General features: G+C 37.9%; 2 protein-coding genes across 8 annotated transcripts; both read left to right on the plus strand.

The window, feature by feature from the left end:
- Window positions 1–31: 31 nt before the first annotated feature.
- sart1 (spliceosome associated factor 1, recruiter of U4/U6.U5 tri-snRNP) lies at window positions 32–2815 on the plus strand. The gene has a single exon (XM_030134042.1). It carries the CDS (start codon window positions 357–359, stop codon window positions 2673–2675), a length of 2319 nt encoding a protein of 772 aa, XP_029989902.1. The 5' UTR covers window positions 32–356; the 3' UTR covers window positions 2676–2815.
- Window positions 2816–5091: 2276 nt separating this feature from the next.
- osbp (oxysterol binding protein) lies at window positions 5092–21545 on the plus strand. 7 transcript variants are annotated; one of them, XM_030134080.1, is made up of 21 exons: window positions 5092–5206; window positions 6776–6946; window positions 7391–7599; window positions 7759–7921; window positions 8348–8459; window positions 8551–8749; window positions 9734–9848; window positions 9940–10003; window positions 10105–10272; window positions 10382–10627; window positions 11591–11711; window positions 12162–12265; window positions 12813–12908; window positions 13178–13362; window positions 13483–13712; window positions 14118–14156; window positions 14315–14362; window positions 16596–16634; window positions 16727–16759; window positions 16889–16927; window positions 18884–21545. In XM_030134080.1, exons 2-21 carry the CDS (start codon window positions 6813–6815, stop codon window positions 19024–19026), a joined length of 2487 nt encoding a protein of 828 aa, XP_029989940.1. In that variant the 5' UTR covers window positions 5092–5206; window positions 6776–6812; the 3' UTR covers window positions 19027–21545. The 7 variants fall into 7 exon arrangements, with proteins under 7 accessions (XP_029989940.1, XP_029989956.1, XP_029989964.1 ...); XM_030134089.1 differs by lacking the exon at window positions 5092–5206 and adding an exon at window positions 5336–5474; XM_030134096.1 differs by lacking the exon at window positions 14118–14156.
- The last annotated feature ends 557 nt before the right edge of the window (window positions 21546–22102 follow it).

Consider the following 22102-nt stretch of genomic DNA (forward strand, 5'->3'; position numbering starts at 1 on the left):
CAGCATTCCTTACCATAGGATACAGGAAGTGATTTCCCGGATGCAGTATAATATTGTCGTTCGCAGTTCGTTTATCATCGAGCTGTGTACTGAAATGCGGAGCAGAGTAGATTAAATCAAAGAACAGAAAACGACATTATATATGTCTCATTTTCACCTGTCTTCGACATAGCGTACTATTTGGAATCCAATTTTTACATTTTGTTTTCCGCCGTGAGTTCCCTCGCCATTAGCCGCTTAGCTTTTAAAGCTAACTTAAGCTAAGTAGCTAAAAGGAGCTAACTCGGCTACGTTTTTTCTACTAAACACCTACTTAAGAGACACTGTAAGCCAACGTTCACGAAGAAGAAGTAATTATGGGCTCTTCAAAGAAACACAAGGAAAAGAGCCGCGACAAGGACACAGAGGAGCGCCGCCGTGAGCATAAGAAACATCGCCACAAGGACCGAGAAAGAGACTCAGACCGTGATGGGACCCGGGACAAGGACAAACGCAAACGCTCCAGATCCAGGGAGAGAAGCGGGCGTGAGAGCCGCAGTAAAGGCGAACGAAGCACCGGTGAGCCCCGTGTGAAAAAGGAGAAAGTAGATCTTGGATATGAAGGGAGCAATACGGAAATTGAACCCCAGTCTGCAAGCGGAGATGCATCTCTCAGCATTGAAGAGACTAACAAGCTCAGAGCAAAGCTGGGGCTGAAGCCTCTTGAGATGAATGAAACCAAGAAGGAGCTGGGAACTAAAGAGGAACCAGTTGTAGCAGAGACCATTAACCCCATTCTCATCCAGCAGCAGAAAGACATAAAGGAGAAGCTCGCAGCCATGAAAGAAAAACGCATCCTGAACCAAAAACTGGGAAAAGTCAAAACGCTTGCAGAGGATGACTGGCTGGATGACACAGCTGCTTGGGTGGAGAAGAGCCGAAAAATGGCAAAAGAAAAGGAAATGGCAGAGAAAAGAGCCAAACTCCTGGAAGAGATGGATGAGGAGTTTGGTGTGAGCAGTCTGGTTGAAGAGGAGTTTGGTCAAAGCAAACAGGGTGCATACACAGCCAGAGATTTAAAAGGACTCAAAGTACAACACAAGGTGGATTCATTTAGTGAGGGCCAGAGTGTCATCCTGACGCTGCAAGATAAAGGTGTGCTTGAAGAGGAGGAGGATGTACTCGAAAATGTTGGACTGGTGGATAAGGAAAAGGCTGAAAAGAATGTGGAGCTGAGAAAGAAAAAACCTGACTACAAGCCATATGAAGAAGAGGAGAGTGTGGATGACATGATTGTTTTTAAATCTCGCTCTGTGCTGTCAAAGTATGATGAGGAGATTGAGGGGGAAAAGAAAAAGAGTTTCCGCTTGAGTGCAGGGGGATTTGCTGATGGAGAACGAGAAAGGGAGCTCCAAGCCATGAAAGAGTCTCTAAGAAATCAGGCTCAGTCTTTGGAAATGCCTGCTCTCACTATTGCCTCAGAGTACTACACACCACAAGAGATGGTTGGCTTTAAAAAAACAAAACGCCGTGTGAAGAAAATCAGAAAGAAGGAAAAGCAGTCAATTGCAGATGATCTTTCCTTAGATGATACTCGTAGTTCTGATTTTGGTTCCAGGACACGCGGTCGGGGTCGCAAACAGGTGGATGAAAATGGTGAGGAAATAAAGGAAGATGAAAACAGTTTGCCACCAGACATTCCCCAAATGTCTGATGATGTCAGGATGGCAGAAATGGACATCAGCGATGACGAAGACTTTGCACCACCTGAGCCAGCTGCGATTGAGGAGGATGAGGCTGAACAAGAGCTTCAGAAACAGCTAGAGAAACAAAGGAAGCTGAAGCAAAAGCAACTCCTCAAAGACTCTGGGGAGAAGGTGGCAGAGCAGCTGAAGATGCTCAACAAAGGTGATCGTGATAATGACCCTGAGAGAAGGAACAACATTGTGTTCAATGCTACATCTGAGTTTTGCAGAACGCTGGGAGATATTCCAACTTACGGTCTGTCAGGAAACAGGGAGGACCAAGAAGACATCATGGATTTTGAACAGGAAGAAGAAAAAGATGATGCTGGGGATTCAGACTCAGAAATGGATGAAAATGTTGGGTGGAGCACAGTTAACTTGGATGAAGAACAGAAACAACCAGACTTTTCCACAGCCTCCACCACTATTTTGGATGAAGAGCCCATTGTCAACTCTGGCCTTGCTGCTGCTTTGTTGTTATGTAAAAACAAAGGCCTGCTGGACACTCAAATGCAGAAAGTGGCCCGTGTCAAAGCACCAAAAGGCGCCCTGCCCAACGGCGACTACTGCATTGAAGACAAGATGGGCTTTGACGACAAGTACAGTCGTCGAGAAGAATATAGAGGATTCACACAGGAGTTCAAGGACAAGGATGGTTATAAACCTGATGTCAAGATTGAGTATGTGGATGAGTCCGGAAGGAAACTCACTCCAAAAGAAGCTTTCAGGCAGCTGTCACATCGTTTCCATGGGAAAGGCTCAGGAAAGATGAAGACGGAGAGGAGGATGAAAAAGTTGGAGGAAGAAGCGCTGCTGAAGAAGATGAGCAGCAGTGACACACCTCTTGGGACTGTGGCTTTGCTTCAAGAGAAGCAGAAATCTCAGAAAACACCATACATTGTGCTTAGTGGGAGCGGAAAGAGTATGAATGCAAATACCATCACAAAATAAATAAAGTGTCTACCAGCAATATACCCAGATGTTAACATACATTAAGTGATTCTTAAGTCAAGTAGATGCTTCAGTTGTATGTTTAATTCATCCAAGTGTCGTTGTAATAACACATTGAACAATAAAATCAGAAAAAAAGATTTTGGTATTTGTTTTGTGTGTTGCATCACTTAATGATTCACTGAAAACATGTATGCATCACTGTTTTCGAAATACAAATACATAAGGTAGTAATCACCAATTATTAACTGTTAATTTTTTTCTGTATTTGGGGAATTTGAATACTGAAATGGCTCATTTTAGCCAAGACCACAAGTTTAGTCCTCAACATGATTCCTATGGTCTAAACTGACATTAAAAACATCACACACATTTAATAAAATTTGACTGCCATCTCTTGTGTGGTTTGAAATAACTAGTTACCTATGTGATTAAATAACTATATATTTGATTCACTCAAAGTTGGACATGGAAAGACCACACATTTATTCAAGTCCTCTTTGTATAATTATGAGTAACAATATATTTCTACTTCGTTACAGAGCAGAGGGGAGCATTGCACTTTTTATTTCACGACTATTTATTTGACTTGTTCCTTTAACTTTTTTTAAAATTGAAACATATAATGGAGTACTGTTTACAGATCTAAACTACTATCCCAATATACTACATCATCAGAGTCATAATAATTTATTTACCCCAGGGGAAATTGTTCTGATATAGTTGCTCTGTGTAAATATAATAAAAAGTAGCACTAAAGAAATTATCAATACTACAAAAAAGTGCTCTTCATGCTTCCCTCTGCAGACCAGTATCACGGAGATGCTAATTTCATTTTCCAGCAGGACTTGGTACCTCCCCATACTGCCAAAAGTACCAATACCTGGTTTGAAGACCAGCGTATCCCTGTGATTGATTGGCCAGCAAACTCACCTGACCTATTATGAAGAAGAACATGCAAAACACCAGACCCAATAATGCAGAAGAGCTCATGGCCCCATATCAGAGGTACCTAGGCTTCCATAACACCTGAACAAGGCAACAGGCTGATCGCCTCCATGCCATGCCACATTACCACAGTAGTTAATGCAAAGGGAGCCCCAACCAAGTACTGAGTGTTGTACATGTTCATACTTTTTAGTTGTCCAACATTTCTGTGTTCATTTTTTTTTTTTATTGGTATTAAGTAATTTTCTGAGATTCTGAATTTTGGGTATCATTAGCTGTAAGTTATAATCATCAGAATGAAAAAAAATACACACCTGAAACATATCAGTCTGTATGTGATGAATCTATATATAAAGATGGGTTTCACCTTTTGAATTGAATTACTGAAAAAAATCAACTTTTTGATGATATAATGATTTGTTGAGATGTACCTGTATAATACACACATAAATATAAAAAGCTTTAAATACACACACATCTAGATCTATAACTAGCTAGCTAGCTTGCTAGCTAGATAAAACACAATTAGAACCAAAATTTGAACAATGTTTACGAGACAAATACTATCAATATGGTAAGTGTAAGAAATGTACATAAATAAGTGTGCAAAATATTGTTGTGTAATTATTAAATTATTTCCATAATGCTGTTACAAGTGCCTGTATATGATAGGCAATATTAAATATTCCATACTAATATAGGAATTAACAAATATATAATAATACAACAGAAAGGAGCCAGTCTGCAAAATGAGTAGTTTGACTTAAGTAGGATTTTGAACGAAAGACTTTTGCTTAGTAGAATGGAGTACTCTTCAATATTTCACCTTATGCACCCCCAAAGGCAAATTCAACTGTCTGTTACACAAATAGAAGGAGACAAAAATTAAAATAAAACCAATATGAGTACATTTTTCTCATTTTCATTAAAAATTGTGTTGATATTACATAGGCAGCTGTATGAAAGAGGTTGTCCACTCATTCTTTTTAGAAAACTAGTGGGACCCAGAATGACATAACCTTAACCTTCTACGTTATTCATTAATTTGATAATAACATTAATAATTAGACAACAGTGACGCGTAAACAGTCCATTTAGTCATGAATGTGACTTGTAAAGTACAATTTGTATGTGTGTACAAATCTGATTTAAAAATCTTGCATAACACAAAATATTACAAATTCAATAAAGAGATGAGCAGTATATATTATTAATGATATTATTAATATTACTGACAACACATACCAATTTTCTAACAAATAACACATACATTGAGATCATAAGATACTAAAAATAATTAATTTGAGGGTTTATTTTACTGAATTTCTGTATAAAATCCCAGGTGGGTAGATTTCCAAAGCGGTAGAAGTCGTTTTGCCACCTGTTTTCCCGGTGTGTTCGTGTCCGGTCCGGATACTGGAACTGAAGTGACTGGTTCGTGAACTAACTCGAACTTTATTCTGTTGCACAACCTGTAGGAAAGTAGTTAGCAAAGCTAATGCTAGCCAGTCATCGTCGCTTTCTACAGCACCAACAGCTAGCCGTATGCATGTCATTGATGGCTGGAGTGTTGCATAAAAACGGTAAGTGTTACAAACAGATAACTTATCTTTATGTTGCTAAAATATGGGACAAATAAACGCTTGAATTTTACAGCCGCAGATAATTGTTAGCATCGTCTTTCGACGTGTCAGCTCGTTTGACAGCTTCCTGTTTTTTAGCTAGCATGAAGCTTAGTGACGGACAGTGTTTTAAGTAGCTTTAATGTTTGTTATGTCGCGTCTCGTTCCACGAAGTACCTTCTTAAACTGCGTGTATTTGACACACATGTCTGTCAAGCTGGCATAATTGGTGAGTGAATATGACAGTGTCTATTTTGTGTTAATCTTTGTGGCTTGCTGTTACAGCGCAGTAGGTTAGCTTAAGAGATTATTAGGAGACACGACTATACTCCACTGTTTTTTATGGCTGTTTTTATAGATAGCGCCGACGCAAGGTAAGTCTAAGCTGCAAGATAAAAAAAAAAAAAAAAAAAAGAGAGACTTTAGTAAGGACGTTTGGGCTTGGCTGGAATTATTTTACCTGCGTAGATGTAAAACAGAAGCTGCAATTTTATTCATATTACAGCATGTGTAAGTCTTATTGATGCAGCCAGTTAACTAAGTATTAGGTTACTCTCGAGGATCTCAATTTCATGTGAATGTAATTCCAAATTCTTCTAAAGCTTTCAAGGTAGAGTTGTGATAACGTAGTTATTAGTATAAATTAAAGGGGTTTTTTTGCAAGCTAAACCACTATTTTGCTGAGGATACTGCTAGAGACGGATAAACTCTGTCATATTAGGCTATATCTAATATTATTGGCATTTAATGCAAGTAACATTAAAATGTTTTCGGAACCTTGTGGCATATCTGTAAAATCTAGTTAAGAACAATGTGTAAATGCATATTAAGTCAAATGTGTAACAATAAGAGAAGATAAAACTATTGATTCCACATTAGGGAAATTCACTGATTATGGCAGCAACAGGAAGTGCAAGGAAATATACATGTATAAAGATACAAGGTAAACAATACAGAAATAATAATAGTAAGAAAACTTTACAACCTGTATACATATTTCCATAAGAGGTAGAATTGCAGTATGTCAGATAGTTCAGATGGGAGACAAACACAAAAGAGCTACACTATTGTGTTGTGTATCTGTCTGTGGTAAGGGTGAATGACATGTGGTAGCATCCCGTTTTACTTTGTGTGTGTATCAGTCTGCCACTGAAGGAGCTGCTCAGAGCCTCCACAGTCTGGTGCAGTAGTAGGCTAAAAAATTAATGTTGTACATTCAGCCCTTTGTTTTCAAGTAAGATTGTTTTCATTGGCTAATAGGTGACTTTAAAAACAATTGGTAGTTGTAGAAGCTGAAGGTCCTGCTTTGAAAATACTTTGGTGGAAAGAAATAAAGTGAGAACAGGCTTAATAGCGCACTGCAGTACTTTTTGAAGAACTGAGGACCTCAAAGGGAGCTATGTGGAAAATACATACATGGCCTTGCCCAGGACATCATAGTTAACCTATGAATTTTTCAGCATACCCTTGTACATTAGATCAAAATGTCCTACACATCAGTGATTGTGATAAATGTTTTTGTTAACACAGGCTCTAACCTCAACTAGTGAAACCAGAGGCTGTTGTGATGTCGGAGTCTAAACCCCCTACTCCAACCCCAGGAGACACATATAAGGGTTGGCTCTTCAAATGGACAAACTATATAAAAGGTTACCAGAGACGTTGGTTTGTTCTTAGCAATGGACTGCTGTCTTACTATAGGTAAGTTAGTTGTAGTTTATAATAGCAAAGACATTAATATTCCACATTCTGAAGCAATTTTACTGTTATCTTCCAAATTAAAAGTATTAATTTGATTATGTTTATTACTTCAGTTAATGTTTTTTGCACTTGAATCTAAAACACTCCCAAGTATTTAAGTATTTTGCTATTTTTTCTGTTTTATCATTGTATTATTATATTTTGCACTGAGGGGTTTGTAAAATGTTCAGCTATTTGGCAATATACTCATCCTTCTTAAATACCAGCAACTGAAAAACACAAAGCTAACTATCTGGTTTGTTCAATTTTCAAGCATCACTGAAAATCAGCTTTTAAACACAAAGACATGACATGATTTGACAATTTTCATGAAAATATTTATTAGTGGCTGATGGAAACATATAAGCTAAGCCCTCGTTCAGTGTATCCTTTGTTCCTCTCCAGAACCCAGGCAGAAATGGGCCACACATGTCGTGGCACCATCAACTTGGCCACAGCTAATATCGCTGTGGAGGACTCGTGCAATTTTGTCATTTCCAATGGTGGAGCACAGACCTATCACTTAAAGGCTAGTTCCGAAGTGGAACGTCAGCGCTGGATCACTGCTCTGGAACTTGCCAAGGCTAAAGCTGTCCGCATGCAGGCTGAATCTGGTGAGAGAGGAACAAAGAGACTGAGACATAATATTCAAATTTCATAGAATCTTAAACATAAACAGCATGTGCCTGTCTGACATAATCTGTATTTCTCTGCCCATGGTATTTTCGGTGTTTTCTCATGACATGGTGTTGTTTTGGGTCATATATCACCAGATGACTCCGGTGATGAGTGCCCTGCTATGCCCCCAACCTCTGGACAGGGTGGAGGGGGCCGTAACTCAGAAGTCCAGTCCACACTACGCACACTTGGCAGCAAAGTTGAAGACCTGACCACCTGCAATGATCTCATTGTTAAACATGGATCTGCTCTCCAAAGGTATAAGTTATCAAACTTCACAATGTTTGATGAACCAATGAAAGAAACAAAGGGATGACCATTTGTATTTATTGTGTTTCATTGCTCAGTCATTTAATTTTTCTTAATGTGGGCACAAGATTTAGAAAAAGGTCATAAAAAGTTTAGCAGGACACAATAACAAAAGTGTAAAAAAAATTAAATACAGGCACAGATATGTTTAACAACTGTCTACACACAATTCAACCTTGCTTGCCAAATGCATGCAGTTTTATTTTTGAGGTTTGGTACAACACAATAAACTGTAGCAGTTCAAATTATTTAGATTTCTCTATCATTTTAGTTTTGTAAACACAGTTGCTGTAATTCAATTAGTGGAAAATGTTTTTCTCACACCTAATTGTTATTTGTTTGTTGTCATTAACAATATTCCTGCCTCACACACAGGTCTTTGTCTGAGCTGGAGGGGCTTCGTGTCGGAGGTGACATGGGCGAAAAGATCAGACAAGTCACAGAGAGGGCAACACTGTTCCGAATCACCTCTAATGCCATGATCAATGTAAATCACACAAATCCAAGTCACTGATAATTATACACCATTGTTGCTGAGTTGCTGATGCATTTGCTCTTGTGTTTGTACGCTCCACAAGGCATGTCGAGACTTCCTGTCACTGGCCCAGAACCACAGTAAGCGCTGGCAGAAAGCCTTACAGGCTGAAAGAGACCAGAGGATAAGACTGGAGGAGACACTGGAGCAGCTGGCCAAACAGCATAACCACTTAGAAAGGGCTTTCAGAGGAGCTACAGTCCTGCCCTCTTCATTCAGCAACCCTGCCTTAGCTAACAAAGGTAAGACTCTGATTCCCAGCTCCCCTGTCTTTTTAACAACAAATGAGGATAAATTAAAACCTGACTGGCAAATCTTTCTGTCAATAGCTGCTTTTGTATTCAATTGAAAATCCAAATATGTCAAATGAAAAAATACTTAATAATTTCATTATTCATTTATTACTTACAACAACACAAATAACAGCATGTTTTTCATACGTAAACTTTATGTTCAAATTAAAAATAAGAAATGAAATAATGGCCATTGGTCAAATTTAGGTTTAGGTTAGATTAAGCTTTGATTCCTCATTAGACCACAAAATTAAATTCGGGTTTTATTTGTTTATCATCTTTTCAATGTAATGAGCAATTTTTTTATTATTTTTTTTTCTGTCAATAACATAAAACCTTCAACATGGTCAGATTATATTTAACATATAAAATAGATATTTTTATATAGAAAACACACCATTCTTAGCCAGTGACTGAAGAAACATATATTCTTAGATATATTTTGAATCTTTGTTGAGCGAGAAAGTCTCCAGAGAAAGCATTAAGCCAATTTTACGTGAACATTTTCCACATCATGCAAAAGGCAAAAACATGATTAAATTAATTCAGTATATTACTCAGTGCTGATTTAGCTTGATTGACATTTGCTGTTAAATGTGCGTGATTTAATTTCTAACATTGTAGTGAATTATCAGGTCACATAGATTAAATAAATTATACTTTCAAAACCAAGTTAAGCCTATGATTGTGTCTTTCATTTCCCATTTTCGACATGAACATAAAATGTAAAAACAAATAATAAACCATTATTTGTTTTTATTTGTCAGATTCATAAACAAATAATGTTTTCAATTTTCCAATTTTGGAATCTCAGTACAATGAAATGAAATGGATAAATGATGCTTGGAGTTTGACCTTTCCTCCCAAGATCGAAGCTTCCTCCCTTTTGTCTTACAGAAATAAATTTTCTCCATTTTCATTTTCTGGCTTTAGGTGGTGTGTCAGGAAAAGGTGATGCTAGTGATGAAGATGATGACAATGAGTTCTTTGATGCTATGGAAGATCCAGCAGAGTTCATTACTGTTCCTGCTGATCCCAAGTATCACAGGTTAGTAAGGCTGTCCTGTAGCAGCCACAATTCCCTCTCTGTGTGTGTTGTTTTGTCGTTAAATGTAACACTTTATTTTTGTGTCCACCAGGAGATCTGGTAGCAACGTTAGTGGGATCAGCAGTGAGACTGGAATGGACGATCAGTCTGTAAATGTGGGTTAAAATCCCTTTTCCCACCATGTACTAATTTGTGTTACACTTTTCCTCTGTACATGAAACCTTCAATTTATGACATTTAGTTTCTATTCTTTCAGTTTGATGAACTATCTTTGGCATCTAATCCGGACTCTCCACAGTCCCTTGAGCTTGAGCCAGTTCGACAAAGACGAACTCGTATCCCCGACAAACCTAATTATTACCTCAATCTGTGGAGCATCATGAAGAACTGCATTGGAAAGGAGCTCTCAAAGATCCCAATGCCTGTAAGAAACCTGTGCATGTGAAGTATGCAATCTAAGCAACTGCATCCTTAATACTTAAACCAGAGGTATTAATTCATTGTTTCCGTCTCTCTCACGCTGTACCTACCAGGTTAATTTCAATGAGCCTCTTTCAATGTTGCAACGTTTGTCTGAAGATCTGGAGTACTATGAGCTGCTGGACAAGGCTGCGAAATGTCAGAGCTCTCTGGAGCAGATGTGTTACGTCGCTGCATTCACAGTCTCGTCCTACTCTACTACTGTTCACCGCACAGGAAAACCTTTTAATCCTTTGCTGGGCGAGACCTTTGAGCTTGATCGGCTCAGAGAGTGTGGCTACCGCTCCCTCTGCGAACAAGTATGTCAGAAGCCAGATATCACTGAACAGTTGAACACACTTGGCATGCTATGACAATCAGTAAAATCAAGGAATAGTCACACACTACTTGTAAACTTCTTACACCAGGTATACACTATCTGATTTTTGGCTGTTCCACATGAAAGAAATATAGAACTATATTTTGGTCACAGGAAAAAACATCGGTGCTACATCAGGCGATCACAGAGGTTCAAAGACAGTTTTTGTCACATTCTTGCAACCAAAGTGACTGCAGCTAACACCTACATCTACTAAATAACCAGCAGGAATTCAGCCTGATGTATTGATCAAGTTGTCCATGCTGAACTTCATAACTGCAAGCTTTCTATCAGGGCTGTTTCTAGCTTTGTGGGGGCCCAAGCAAGATGCTGTTTGGGGGCCCCTAGTTTGTCAAACTATGATGAAGAGATTCCTAAACCCTTTAGATTCTAAAGTTTAGATGGTCTACTAAGATGCCACAATCTATTACACTTCATAAGCAAAACAGGCTTCAGTAAAAATTAAACATCTTAAGTTGAGCCACTCAGGCAAGTTAAACTGATTAAGAAAAAACAAAACTATAATACAAGGAAAACAACAGTCCTCTATATGTCAATAAATAAAACAGATTTTAAGTGTTTATAAAAAAAATACTTACTTTAAATAAGTAAGTACAACTGCTGAGATAACTTGTTTTTGATGCCATTTTGGTGTTTGTTTTGTTAAATAGTCTCGCTAACAGGAATGGTAGGTAGCTGTCAATCATTCCCATCTTACCTGTCGGTGGCCCGCTATGTCACTAACTGTGTGACAGTACTTTCCAACGAATATGACCTAATAAAGCCACAAAAACACCAGCCACAGCTTATCATTGCAGTTTATTTTATTTATATCCTGAGACACTGAATCAGAACAAGAGCATCATCCTCATATGATCTTGACCTTGTTATCTTCCATTCTCAGGTGAGTCACCATCCACCTGCTGCAGCTCACCATGCTGCCTCTGAAAAGGGTTGGAGCCTCAGACAAGAAATTACTCTGGCTAGCAAGTTTAGAGGAAAATATCTGTCCATCATGCCCCTCGGTGAGTGCATGTCCACATATTTGGAAAACAGGTAGCATGGAACAATTTACACAGACCAGGCCAAAAAAGTCCCACACAGTATTTCACTGGATGCCCTTTAGACTTGATTACAGGGCAAATTTGCCATGACATTGTTTATACCAAGTAATATGCCACAGTACATGTCGCAGCATTTATTTCCATCACAACTTTTTCACCAAGATGTTTTATTGATGAATCCTGGCATCGACCAATCTTTATGCACTCTATCAAACTGATGATTGCTTAAGAAATAAAAACCTCATTGGTTTTTCCTTTTTTTGTTAAATCCAGGTGGAGACTTTTTGTGGCCAGGCACTGTACTTTAATGCTATATGGGGAGCTCAAAAATATAACATTTAAAAAATAAAGTATTTGAGAAGGTTATAGAAAGACTACTGCCATCTTAAATAACTGTCTTTCTTTTCTCAGGTTCAATCCAATGTCTGTTTGAGAAAAGCAACAATCACTACTCATGGAAGAAAGTTACTACAACAGTACACAATATTATTGTTGGAAAATTGTGGATCGACCAGGTAACATTATTACACACAAGTAGACGTCTTTATGACCCTTTCAGATAAAATGTTTCTGTGTGCTGTGCTCACATAAAAACTGTTTTCAAAACCACTTGTGAGATTATATCATTACATCATTTGTTTTGTTTCTGTCTAGTGAGATGCTCCTAGAGTTTTTTTTAACTGTATGTTGTGGGAAATAATGAAGATATAAACTCACTCTACAGTTTTGTTTTTTGTTTTGTTTTTTTCAGAGCAACACTTTGAAAAGCTAATCTGTGTTTGCACATTACACACAACCAGCTTCCTGACTGTGAAAGCAAATCTAACATGCTCACTTAGAAAAAAAATTTAATTCTAAGAAGGGTTTTTCTGTACAAATACATAGGTTTGTTGTGAGCTGCACATGTGCTTTGGTGGGCAGAGTAAAAACCTGCTGTGGTGCAGTGCACATTACTGGAAATCATGCATTTCAGAGCTCAGTGGGAGCTATGTTGTGTTGTGTCTGAAAGCCACATCATGGAAAGCTTAGCAGTAAACATGAGTGCTTCATCCTGTCTTCCAGTCAGGGGAGATAGATGTGGTGAACCACCGGACAGGAGACCGCTGTCACCTCAAATTCGCACCTTACAGTTACTTCTCCAGAGATGTACCCAGAAAGGTGGGTTTTAACTTGACTTTACTACTTTTGTTAAATAATTGTGACTATATGAGCTGTATGTGTAAATAATTATTATGATTATTTATGAGGAAAAATATAAATTTACAGTTTTGGAAATATTTACATATTTGAAATGGCTTGATGATTATCCTTCGTTTAAAAAAATAATCACTAAGATTACCTGCACAGTGCCTGTATTGATATATTTTCAATGAAATCCTTAGAGCTGCCTGTTACATTTGTAACTTAATGCTGTGTTTTTATCTCAGGTAACAGGAGTGGTGACAGATAAGGATGGGAAAGCCCATTACGTGTTGTCAGGAACCTGGGATGAGAAGATGGAGTTTAGCAGGGTAATGCAGAGCAGTAAAGGTGAAAACGGCACTGAAGGCAAACAGAGGACTGTGTATCAGACGCTCAAAGCCAAAGAAATCTGGAAAAAGAACCCATTACCGTAAGTTTTAAGTTTGCTGATGATACAATTGTTTTGAAATTTGATAGAAATATATGTTGTTTGCTCTGGATGAAATATATGACCAAAGTATTTCAATGTCTTTTTTCTATGATTTCACAGAGAGGGGGCAGAGAACATGTATTACTTTTCCTCACTTGCATTAACACTGAATGAACCCGAAGAGGGAATAGCACCGACAGACAGCAGGCGGCGGCCGGACCAGCGGTTAATGGAGGACGGACGATGGGATGAGGCCAATGCAGAGAAACAGCGGCTAGAAGAAAAACAGCGAACCGCCCGTCGAGAAAGGGAGAGGGAGGCTGTGAAGGCTGTCAACTCACCTGAGGAAGGTAAGACAAGATAAGATATGACTTTATTTCTCACACCGTGGGGAAATTTCACTGTTAACAGCAGCAACACACAAGCGAGTGCAGTGAAAAAGACGAGTAGAAAAACCACAAATGAGTGAAAAATTAAACATAAAGACAAAAATAAGAAATTTGGTATTTATATAAATATAGAAATCAAATGAAATATTATTTATATATTTACTTTGTGGTTGCACATGGTGTGATATGGGGGTGTGGGAGGTTTACTGAGAACTGTTGTATAGTCAAATAAGGATGAGGAACATAGCAAAGAAAATGCAAAGAGATTTTCCTGTACATGTCTTTTGTTTTCTGTCCATTCATCTTTTTTCCACTTTGTCTCTGTCTTGGAATGCATTGTCTGCTTGTCTTTGTCTCAACCTTAAGCTGTCACTGAGGATTCAATCAATGACTCTGCCCTGAAAAGCAAGTACTCTTCTCTATGCCTTTCCCTTCTCCTGGTTTACTCCTTATATAGAGTGTAGCAGTAAAACACATGTATGTTTGTATGTGAGAGATACAGGTGTGAAATGTTCTATGTCATTCACATTGTACCATCCCCTCATCCATTTCTGTTTATTCAGCTGATGCAGGGGAGGCTGGCACACAAGCAAGTGAGGTTTCTGATGAAAGCAAGTATCACTTTACTGCTTAATGTAAAGCATGGATTTTTAGAGGTACTCTGTGTAGCATTGTGACAGGAAAAGATGATACAGCCACAGAAGTCTTCCATGAACAAAGTGGTTTCACATGTCCTCAGGAATGCAAATTGGCCCCATGACAGAGATTTTGCTTCTTACAGCTTCTAGAAACTGCATTTGAAAAATTGCAATTTGAGCAGGAACTAATCCATGTACATTTGTATCATTCTTTTTTTGACATGAAAAACAGGGCTTTAAAAAAATATACAGTACTATGTAAAAGATTTTATCCACCTTTAACTTTGCTGTTTTTGCATGGTTGAAATGAGCGTACATATTTATTTCTCATTCTCTTTTCTTCACAAACAGCAAGGAAATACAGAGAATTTGTGCACAGCCTTAAAGACTTAAAAGGCTGAACTAAATTGGTTGTGAAGGTTAAAGTCACTATTTAATGTGATCACTGGCACCAACAATTTCACGTTTAGTTAGAGATCCTGGAAAAGAGGTGAGATGGTGATCCCACGTTTTTGTCAATATTGACCGATTTCCACAGCCAAGCCAAAGGAGTAACAGAGGTGAGACAGGCTGGACTTTTACACAGTGGACCTGCGTTCTGGAATCAAGGGGGTGATGATGCAGCGCAGTGTATAGTGTGACATATAACTTGTGCATTGGAAATACCCCGAGCATATCTTCTATCTAGCTAATCTCTCCAGAGTTGGCCCGTCTTTCACCGTTCCACAAATGTTCGCATGCATAGAGTCCTCTGCCCGTAGTGACAACAGCTCATGGATTTCAGCGTCTCCCCACTTCAGTATCTTTCTGCTTGCGTTGATTTGTTTGTTTACTGTACACAGCCCGCGTTCATCTTTAAATCCCCTGGTGTGGGGGTCGCACATGCAATACGTCATCAAAACGTCACACTTTGGCTGTGGAACGAGAGGTGTTCCATTTACATAGCGTTCCAGAATCATGATTCCACCTTTATCATGGCTCTGTTACTACCTCCAGAGGCGTTACAGAACTGTGACAGAGGTGGGACCAAATGATCCCACTTTCGTTTACACAGACATCGTTCTGGAATAAAGGTGAAATATTCCCAGAACAGAAGTGCTGTGTAAAAGGGGCTAATTAGAAACATCTGACGTGTTGAATGAAACCTGGTATGAAACATCAGAAAATTAATGCAATAAATCTCATATCGTCTGAACAAAAGGGTTAAAGACATGTTCAAATGAGGTCACACTACATACTACCACTTTGGTTTATAGAAGCTGTTTTTCCCTGAAACTTTTTTTTCTCCTGTGTGTACTTCCCATAGATCCAGATTGACTCTTAATGCAGAGGCTGAGAAATACATATGTGTGGTCATTATAACTTTACTAAACCAACAAACATAATGTTGGCTTAGGACTTTTGCACAGTACTGTAGAACGATACAAAAGGGGCAAATGATATCAGTAGCAACTATCAAAAGTATAGTTATGTTGTTCGTCAGTATCGACCCAGAACTTCACAATTGGTGCATCTACCTAAATTACCTATAGGTGTGAATGTGTGAGTGATTGGTCGTTTGTCTCTATATGTCAGCCCTGCGATGAACTGGTGACATGTCCATGGTGTACCCCACCTTCATCCGTAAGTAGCTGGGATAGGCTCCAGCGACCCTAGTGAGGGTAAAGCAGGTTCAGATAATGAATGAATGAATGTAATACAAACTTTACAATATAAATTAAAACAAAAGAATGACACAGAATTGTGTTTTAAGGTCAAAATCAAATATAAAACATCTCAGTTAAAACTTTGCTACAAACATTATTAATTAAAAAGCCTAATTGCTCATTTTCCAATTTTGAGAATAAGAATGAGTTAAGATGAAGGTACATGGATTAGGAAATCACATCTTTTCTTCATGCCAATACTTACATTATTATATTCCATAAGAGTTACATTATGGCTTAAATTGAATAAAGGTTGCCTAGTGCAAGCAGAAAGACTGAAGAGGCTGACAGAAGCTAATGTTTTCTGGTTTGCTATGATTACAATTGCATGTGTTCATGATCACAGTCTCAGTCATGGTCTCATTACAGATCCTTTGGTTTTTTTAGGTGACATGTGGCTCATGATGCTACACACAGTGCTTACAAGGAATTGGGAATTGTGTATGATTGGGATTGTTTCTGAGTTGACTTATCTTATACCTGTTTGTACTGGTGTTCAGCTGACACAGAGGACTCACCCCCTCACACTCCGGTTGCATGCAAGTAGCCCCCCACATTTCACTCTCTGCTCATCTTTGTATCTGTCGTCATCAGATTACAGAGATTCATCCTTTAATTTTCTTTTTTTCAGCCCCTTATGGACCATCACTCCTCCCTTACTTAAGCAAGTATTCTTATCTTGTGAGCTAAAAATAGCCCAATTTACATACAATTTGTAGCAGTTAAATTGAATTTACGTTACACTTATTTTCCATCATTTTGTTCTTACATCCTTTACGACTTGCCCTCTTAGTGGAAGGCAAGGAAGGTCCTTATGGAACGCCAGTGAAAAGCAAGTACCATTAGTGTTGCGCCCCATTATCCCCGTTTGGTCCTGTAGGTCTAGGAGTTTTAGTGACCGTAGCTTTAGGCTGTAGTTTATAGAATAGGTTCAGTAAGCCTTTTACTAGAGTGGTAAACAAATTGTATTAAAGTGTCCTGGTTCTACGTCTGAAGTTAACAGCCTCTGTTGGAATAAAATGCATCTGAAGACTAAAAATATACATGGGGGATTGGAAGACTTGAGTTAAAAGCTTTGTGAGAGACATTTCCAAGTCCATGCCATCTTATTCCCGGACATGTCTTAAGACAAGACTAATACAAACAAGACTCACAGCTGATGGATTCTTCATCAGTGGGACAGTTATGTCAGTATAATTAATTCTAATAGAGCTTAAGTGAAAACTAATGTACAGATATAGATCGGTCTCATAATTTGTTATTTCTGTGCTTTTGTAAAAGAAACAACAGACTAAGTGTAGCCCTTACTGTAGCCTCTGCAATCTAGATGCCATTAGGCTACAATTAATCAGCCAGATAACAGAATAATAACTGATCTTCAGCTTAAAGTTTCCGTACATCATCACAAAACTAAATGACCTCGATTACAACTTATCATAATTTTTTAGTAAAGACAACACAAAAACATGAACTTTACATCTATAGGCAGAAATTTAGGTCTAACTAAATGAATGTGACAAAATCTTAGGGAGACATTTCGCCCTGAAGAGATGTATTTCTACGCAAGATTATATGTGAAGAGAAAATATAGATTAACCGATAGTGGATTTTTAAATGTCAATGAAACAATGAGAGTTAGGCAAATTAAAAAAGGATAGCTAGAATATCAGTAGTCAGAAATGAACCATCTTTGACTTGTTTAGAAATGGTATAACTGTTGTGAACATTAAAAACAAACTAATAAACATAACTAAATACATCAATATATCTGGAACTGAACATAAATCTAACATAAGGCTGCAATTCTAGTGATTTAATTTTTTGAGGTTATTCAGTAATTTTAGTTGAGACCCATACGGCACAATCACAGCCAACTTTTACTTCTAAAAAATGTATTATTTTGCTACCAATTAATCACTGCTTAAAACTACATAATTTGTCTAGTAAGTATTCATACTTACCTTTGTCTTATTATAGTTGTTACTCTAGACCAGGGATCACCAACCCCGGTCCACGAGAGCTACTATCCTGCATGTTTTAGATCTGGGGTGTCCAGTCCTGGTCCTCTAGGGCCTGGATCTTGCATGTTTTAGATGTATCCCTCTTCCAACACACCTGATTCAAATGATACGCCTATCATCAAGCTCTGCAGAAGCGTGATAAAGACCATCAGGTGTGCTGGAAGAGGTAAACATCTAAAACATGCGGGATAGTAGCTCTTGAGGACCAGGGCTGGTGCTCTAGACAAATGTGTCTGACGTCCTTAAAGTAAATCATACCACCCAGTATTAATAAAATGCAGTGATTTACAGGGTTATATTTACCTCCGCCAAGGAGGTTATGTTTTTGCCAGGGTTTGTTTGTTTGTCTGTCCGTTAGTGTGCAACATAACTCAAAAAGTTATGGACAGATTTGGATGAAATTTTCAGGGTTTGTTGGAAATGGGATAAGGAAGAAATGATTAAATTTTGGTGGTGATCGGGGGTGGGGGGGGCCCACGGGGGGGGGCCACTGATCAGCCTTGGCGGAGGTCTGCGCTCTCCGAGTGCTTCTAGTCCTACATGTGACCAGTTGACTTTGATCCCCAAGATTGTTTTCTATGTCATGTCGCTGCTCCATTTAATCCTCAGTGAGATGACAGCGCTTTCATATGAGAGTTTCTGCATCTATCTCTAAGTCTTTCAGCTTTCTGAGAACATATCAGCCTAACATAAGCATGATATGTTGTCAGGGATAAGCGGTTTCTTTAGTAGCTTCTCCACAAGCTCACAATTTTCCTTCTCTCCAGGCGCCCACCCTGATAATTACCAAGCATTGTGGTTCGAGAAGCTCGACGATCCTGTATCCGGAGAGACCCTACATGTCTACAAAGGAGGCTACTGGGAGGCGAAGGACCAGGGCAACTGGGACATGTGCCCTGACATCTTCTGATCACTGGCAGGACAAGTCCAACATAACCAAATGAGAAGACGGTGAGAAGCGGCCCACCACCTCGACGACAACACAAGCAAAGAAGCAAGTCCAACAGCCGCTTAGCTTCATCTCTTCACCTTCTTTCCTGTTCCAGCTGTGGTTTTCTCAGACCCAAAGGGACCGGGCTTCACTCTGAACATAAACACAATGCACATGTAGCATTGTAGTAATATTACAGCTGGTTAGTGGTCGGACTTTGTTGTCACTGCCTCGCGGACACTGATGTTTTTTTATCGGTGTCATTGCTGTTTCTTTCAGCCCAGGGTTTTATGGTACAGCCTTCATTATGTAACAGGTTGCTCCACCCTTTTTAATTCATCCCAAATATACAAATTTTGCTTTAATAGAGAGACCGTCTATTTAATTTATAATTTACGTGTTTGTTTTTGTGGGACATTCCTGCGTAGGATTTTTTTTTTTCTTGCCCTAGACGCTATTAAAAATCCAAATGAATCAACACCCGACAGTTTTTAGTTCATTACAGATTAAAAGTAAATCTGTTCAACTACTTTTAGAGCACATGGGAGGTATCAATTACACAGGTGTGAGTGGCTTAAAAAAAAAATATGTATAATATATGAATTGTTGTTAATGTTCTCGATTTGTACAATTATTTTTGACAAGTAAAGCATATGAAAAGTCACAAACAAAGGTGTGATTCAGAGTTTGCCTTTGATATTATGATGATTTACGGTGCTACATTATTCCTTTAGCTAAAATTATTTATCACAAACTGATTTTCACAACAGCCTTTTTTTCCTTCTTGCAATATCAAAAGCTGTGATTTTATTTGGGCATTTAGATTATTCATGCAAATTGTTTCTAGAAGATGGCAAATTGGAAGAAGGAAATTACAGCTTTATTATATGATTGAAAGCACAGCCAAGTTGTTTGTATTTTTGGTTTTTTTTTTTGTTTTTCTTTCAGTCTGTTAACATCTTCTACTTCTACTCACTATAACGTACATGATGGGATTTCAGTGTGCAGTGCAGGCTTTGTAGGAGAATATACATAATACTTTTACCAAACAGTTGTCTTTGTACACCAATAGCAATATTGCTAACACAAAGACCAGAACATTAGTTTACTCTATTTAAGATAAAAAGCTTGTATGCCCAAGAAATTTCAGACTCCAATCATTGTTTCTGCTTTTACTCACACCTGGATCAACTACTTTAGTTCCTCTTCACAACAGAGCATCACTATTACTTCTGGCTTGGTACTAAGTAGGGATGTTAGGAGGTGAGGTCTTGCGTCTTCCCGGTTTAACTTCTCAATCTTAGCTTTATTCTAGATTTTAGTCCTTGTGTGCTGCAGTCGTACATTTCTAACAGCAATAAGAGTGCCTCTGTGTGATTACATGTGGCGCAATATGAGATGAGAGACAGTAGAAAAACTTCAAACATTGTCCTTGTATTGTCGGAAAACTGGAAAAAAGAAATCTACATTTAACTTTACATTCAAGTGTACTTAAACGGAGAACACTGAAATGGAGTGAAGACATGTTGAAAATTTTTCTGTGTAAATATATGAAGTAGTAATTAATTAATATGTGTGATATTAACTGGTAGTGTTGAGAGAGAATCTAATGCACTTTTTTCTTTGTTTACTCAACTGGATTCATTGTCTGAACTCAGTGTCGAGTCACCTTCTATCAACTAGTTCTGCTTTCAATTCTAAGTTATATTTCCATCTCCTGCTCAGAGTTGAAATGCATATATACAAAGAGTGTGGGTGGGGATTTAACATCTTTACTACACTACAGAACAAGTTTACAGGTTCTGTCTGTCCTGTTTTGTTTTTTAATATATATAATCTTGATTTTAGACATTGGTTTTAAATGTGTAGCACAATTTTTCTGTTTTTTTTTTTTCTTTCTTTCCATTAGTTGTTTGCTTTTTTCTGTTTTTTTGGTGATGTTTACCCTACACTATGAGGATTGTTTCTATTCTGCAACAACTTGTCATAATTCCTAAATAAGGTGATTAATAACCTAATACTGCACTTTAGTACAGTACATACAGTCTTTTGTTGTCATTGCAGGTAAAGCAAAGGTGGAATTGTATTTATGATGACTGCATTCTATTTAGATGCAGTTTTCCAGTATTGTGTAACTTTACCAATAGGCGTGGCCTGCTGGGAAACTAATTCTATAGAACTGACATTGTTATTAACTTCCACCTGTCCTGTGTGTGTTGTGACAACTCAGAAGTCTGGCCTAAAAAAAAAGTTATAACACATACCCCTATTTTATTTGTGTGATAAAGAGTTGATTTATTATTATATATGTCAGAGATTTGTCTACATTTTTCTAAACCTGTATTCAGTCATGGCTGACACATATGTAAGTAAAAACATACATATGTACTGACTTACTGTTCTGATCATATGTTTGACTGTTTGTCCTTCAATGCAGTGTTTTTTTAGCAGGTTCATGTTAGAGTCTGGAAGTATTAAAAGGCTGAATGGAAATGAAATCCAGATTTTTGGTGATCATTATTGTTTTCCTCTTTGCATGCAGTTTTCCCATTTTAACTCTTCATTATTATGTTCCCCTTTTTTTTTTTTTTTTTACACTTGTTGAATGTTTAATGTCTAAAAGGATCTCCATTAGCTGCCACCAAGGTGACAAGCTAATCTTTCTGGGGTCCACACAGAAGGGAAATAGAAAGCACAGAACATAACAATACATGACCATCACAATTCACATTTATAACAACGCAGATCTAAAAGCAATAACCATTATAAACATCATTAAAAACATAAAACATCAGAAAATATGAGATTATTTGTTACATTCATGAGTTGCATCAATCAAGAAAATAACATACACAACATTCCATACAATATACTTACTCAGATGTTTAAGTAGTGTTTTCTCAGGTGATACTTGAGAGATGATTTACAGTTTGTTTACCATAAAACTTGGTGAAACAAAATCAAACATTTACATTCAGTGTCTAATCGCCCTAATGGATCATGTCTGATGACCATGAAAAGGTGACAAACTGCATTTTACCTGAATTATTAATAG

The sequence above is a fragment of the Sphaeramia orbicularis genome, chromosome 1 (assembly GCF_902148855.1).
Source record: "Sphaeramia orbicularis chromosome 1, fSphaOr1.1, whole genome shotgun sequence".
Taxonomy (NCBI): Eukaryota; Metazoa; Chordata; class Actinopteri; order Kurtiformes; family Apogonidae; genus Sphaeramia; species Sphaeramia orbicularis.

Coding starts and splice junctions, on each gene's coding strand:
- sart1 (XM_030134042.1), top strand. CDS start 357: ATGGGCTCTTCAAAGAAACACAAGGAAAAGAGCCGCGACAAGGACACA.
- osbp (XM_030134080.1), top strand. CDS start 6,813: ATGTCGGAGTCTAAACCCCCTACTCCAACCCCAGGAGACACATATAAG. Junction 7,600..7,758: donor CCGCATGCAGGCTGAATCTG/GTGAGAGAGGAA, acceptor ATATATCACCAG/ATGACTCCGGTGATGAGTGC. Junction 12,266..12,812: donor GAAAATTGTGGATCGACCAG/GTAACATTATTA, acceptor CCTGTCTTCCAG/TCAGGGGAGATAGATGTGGT.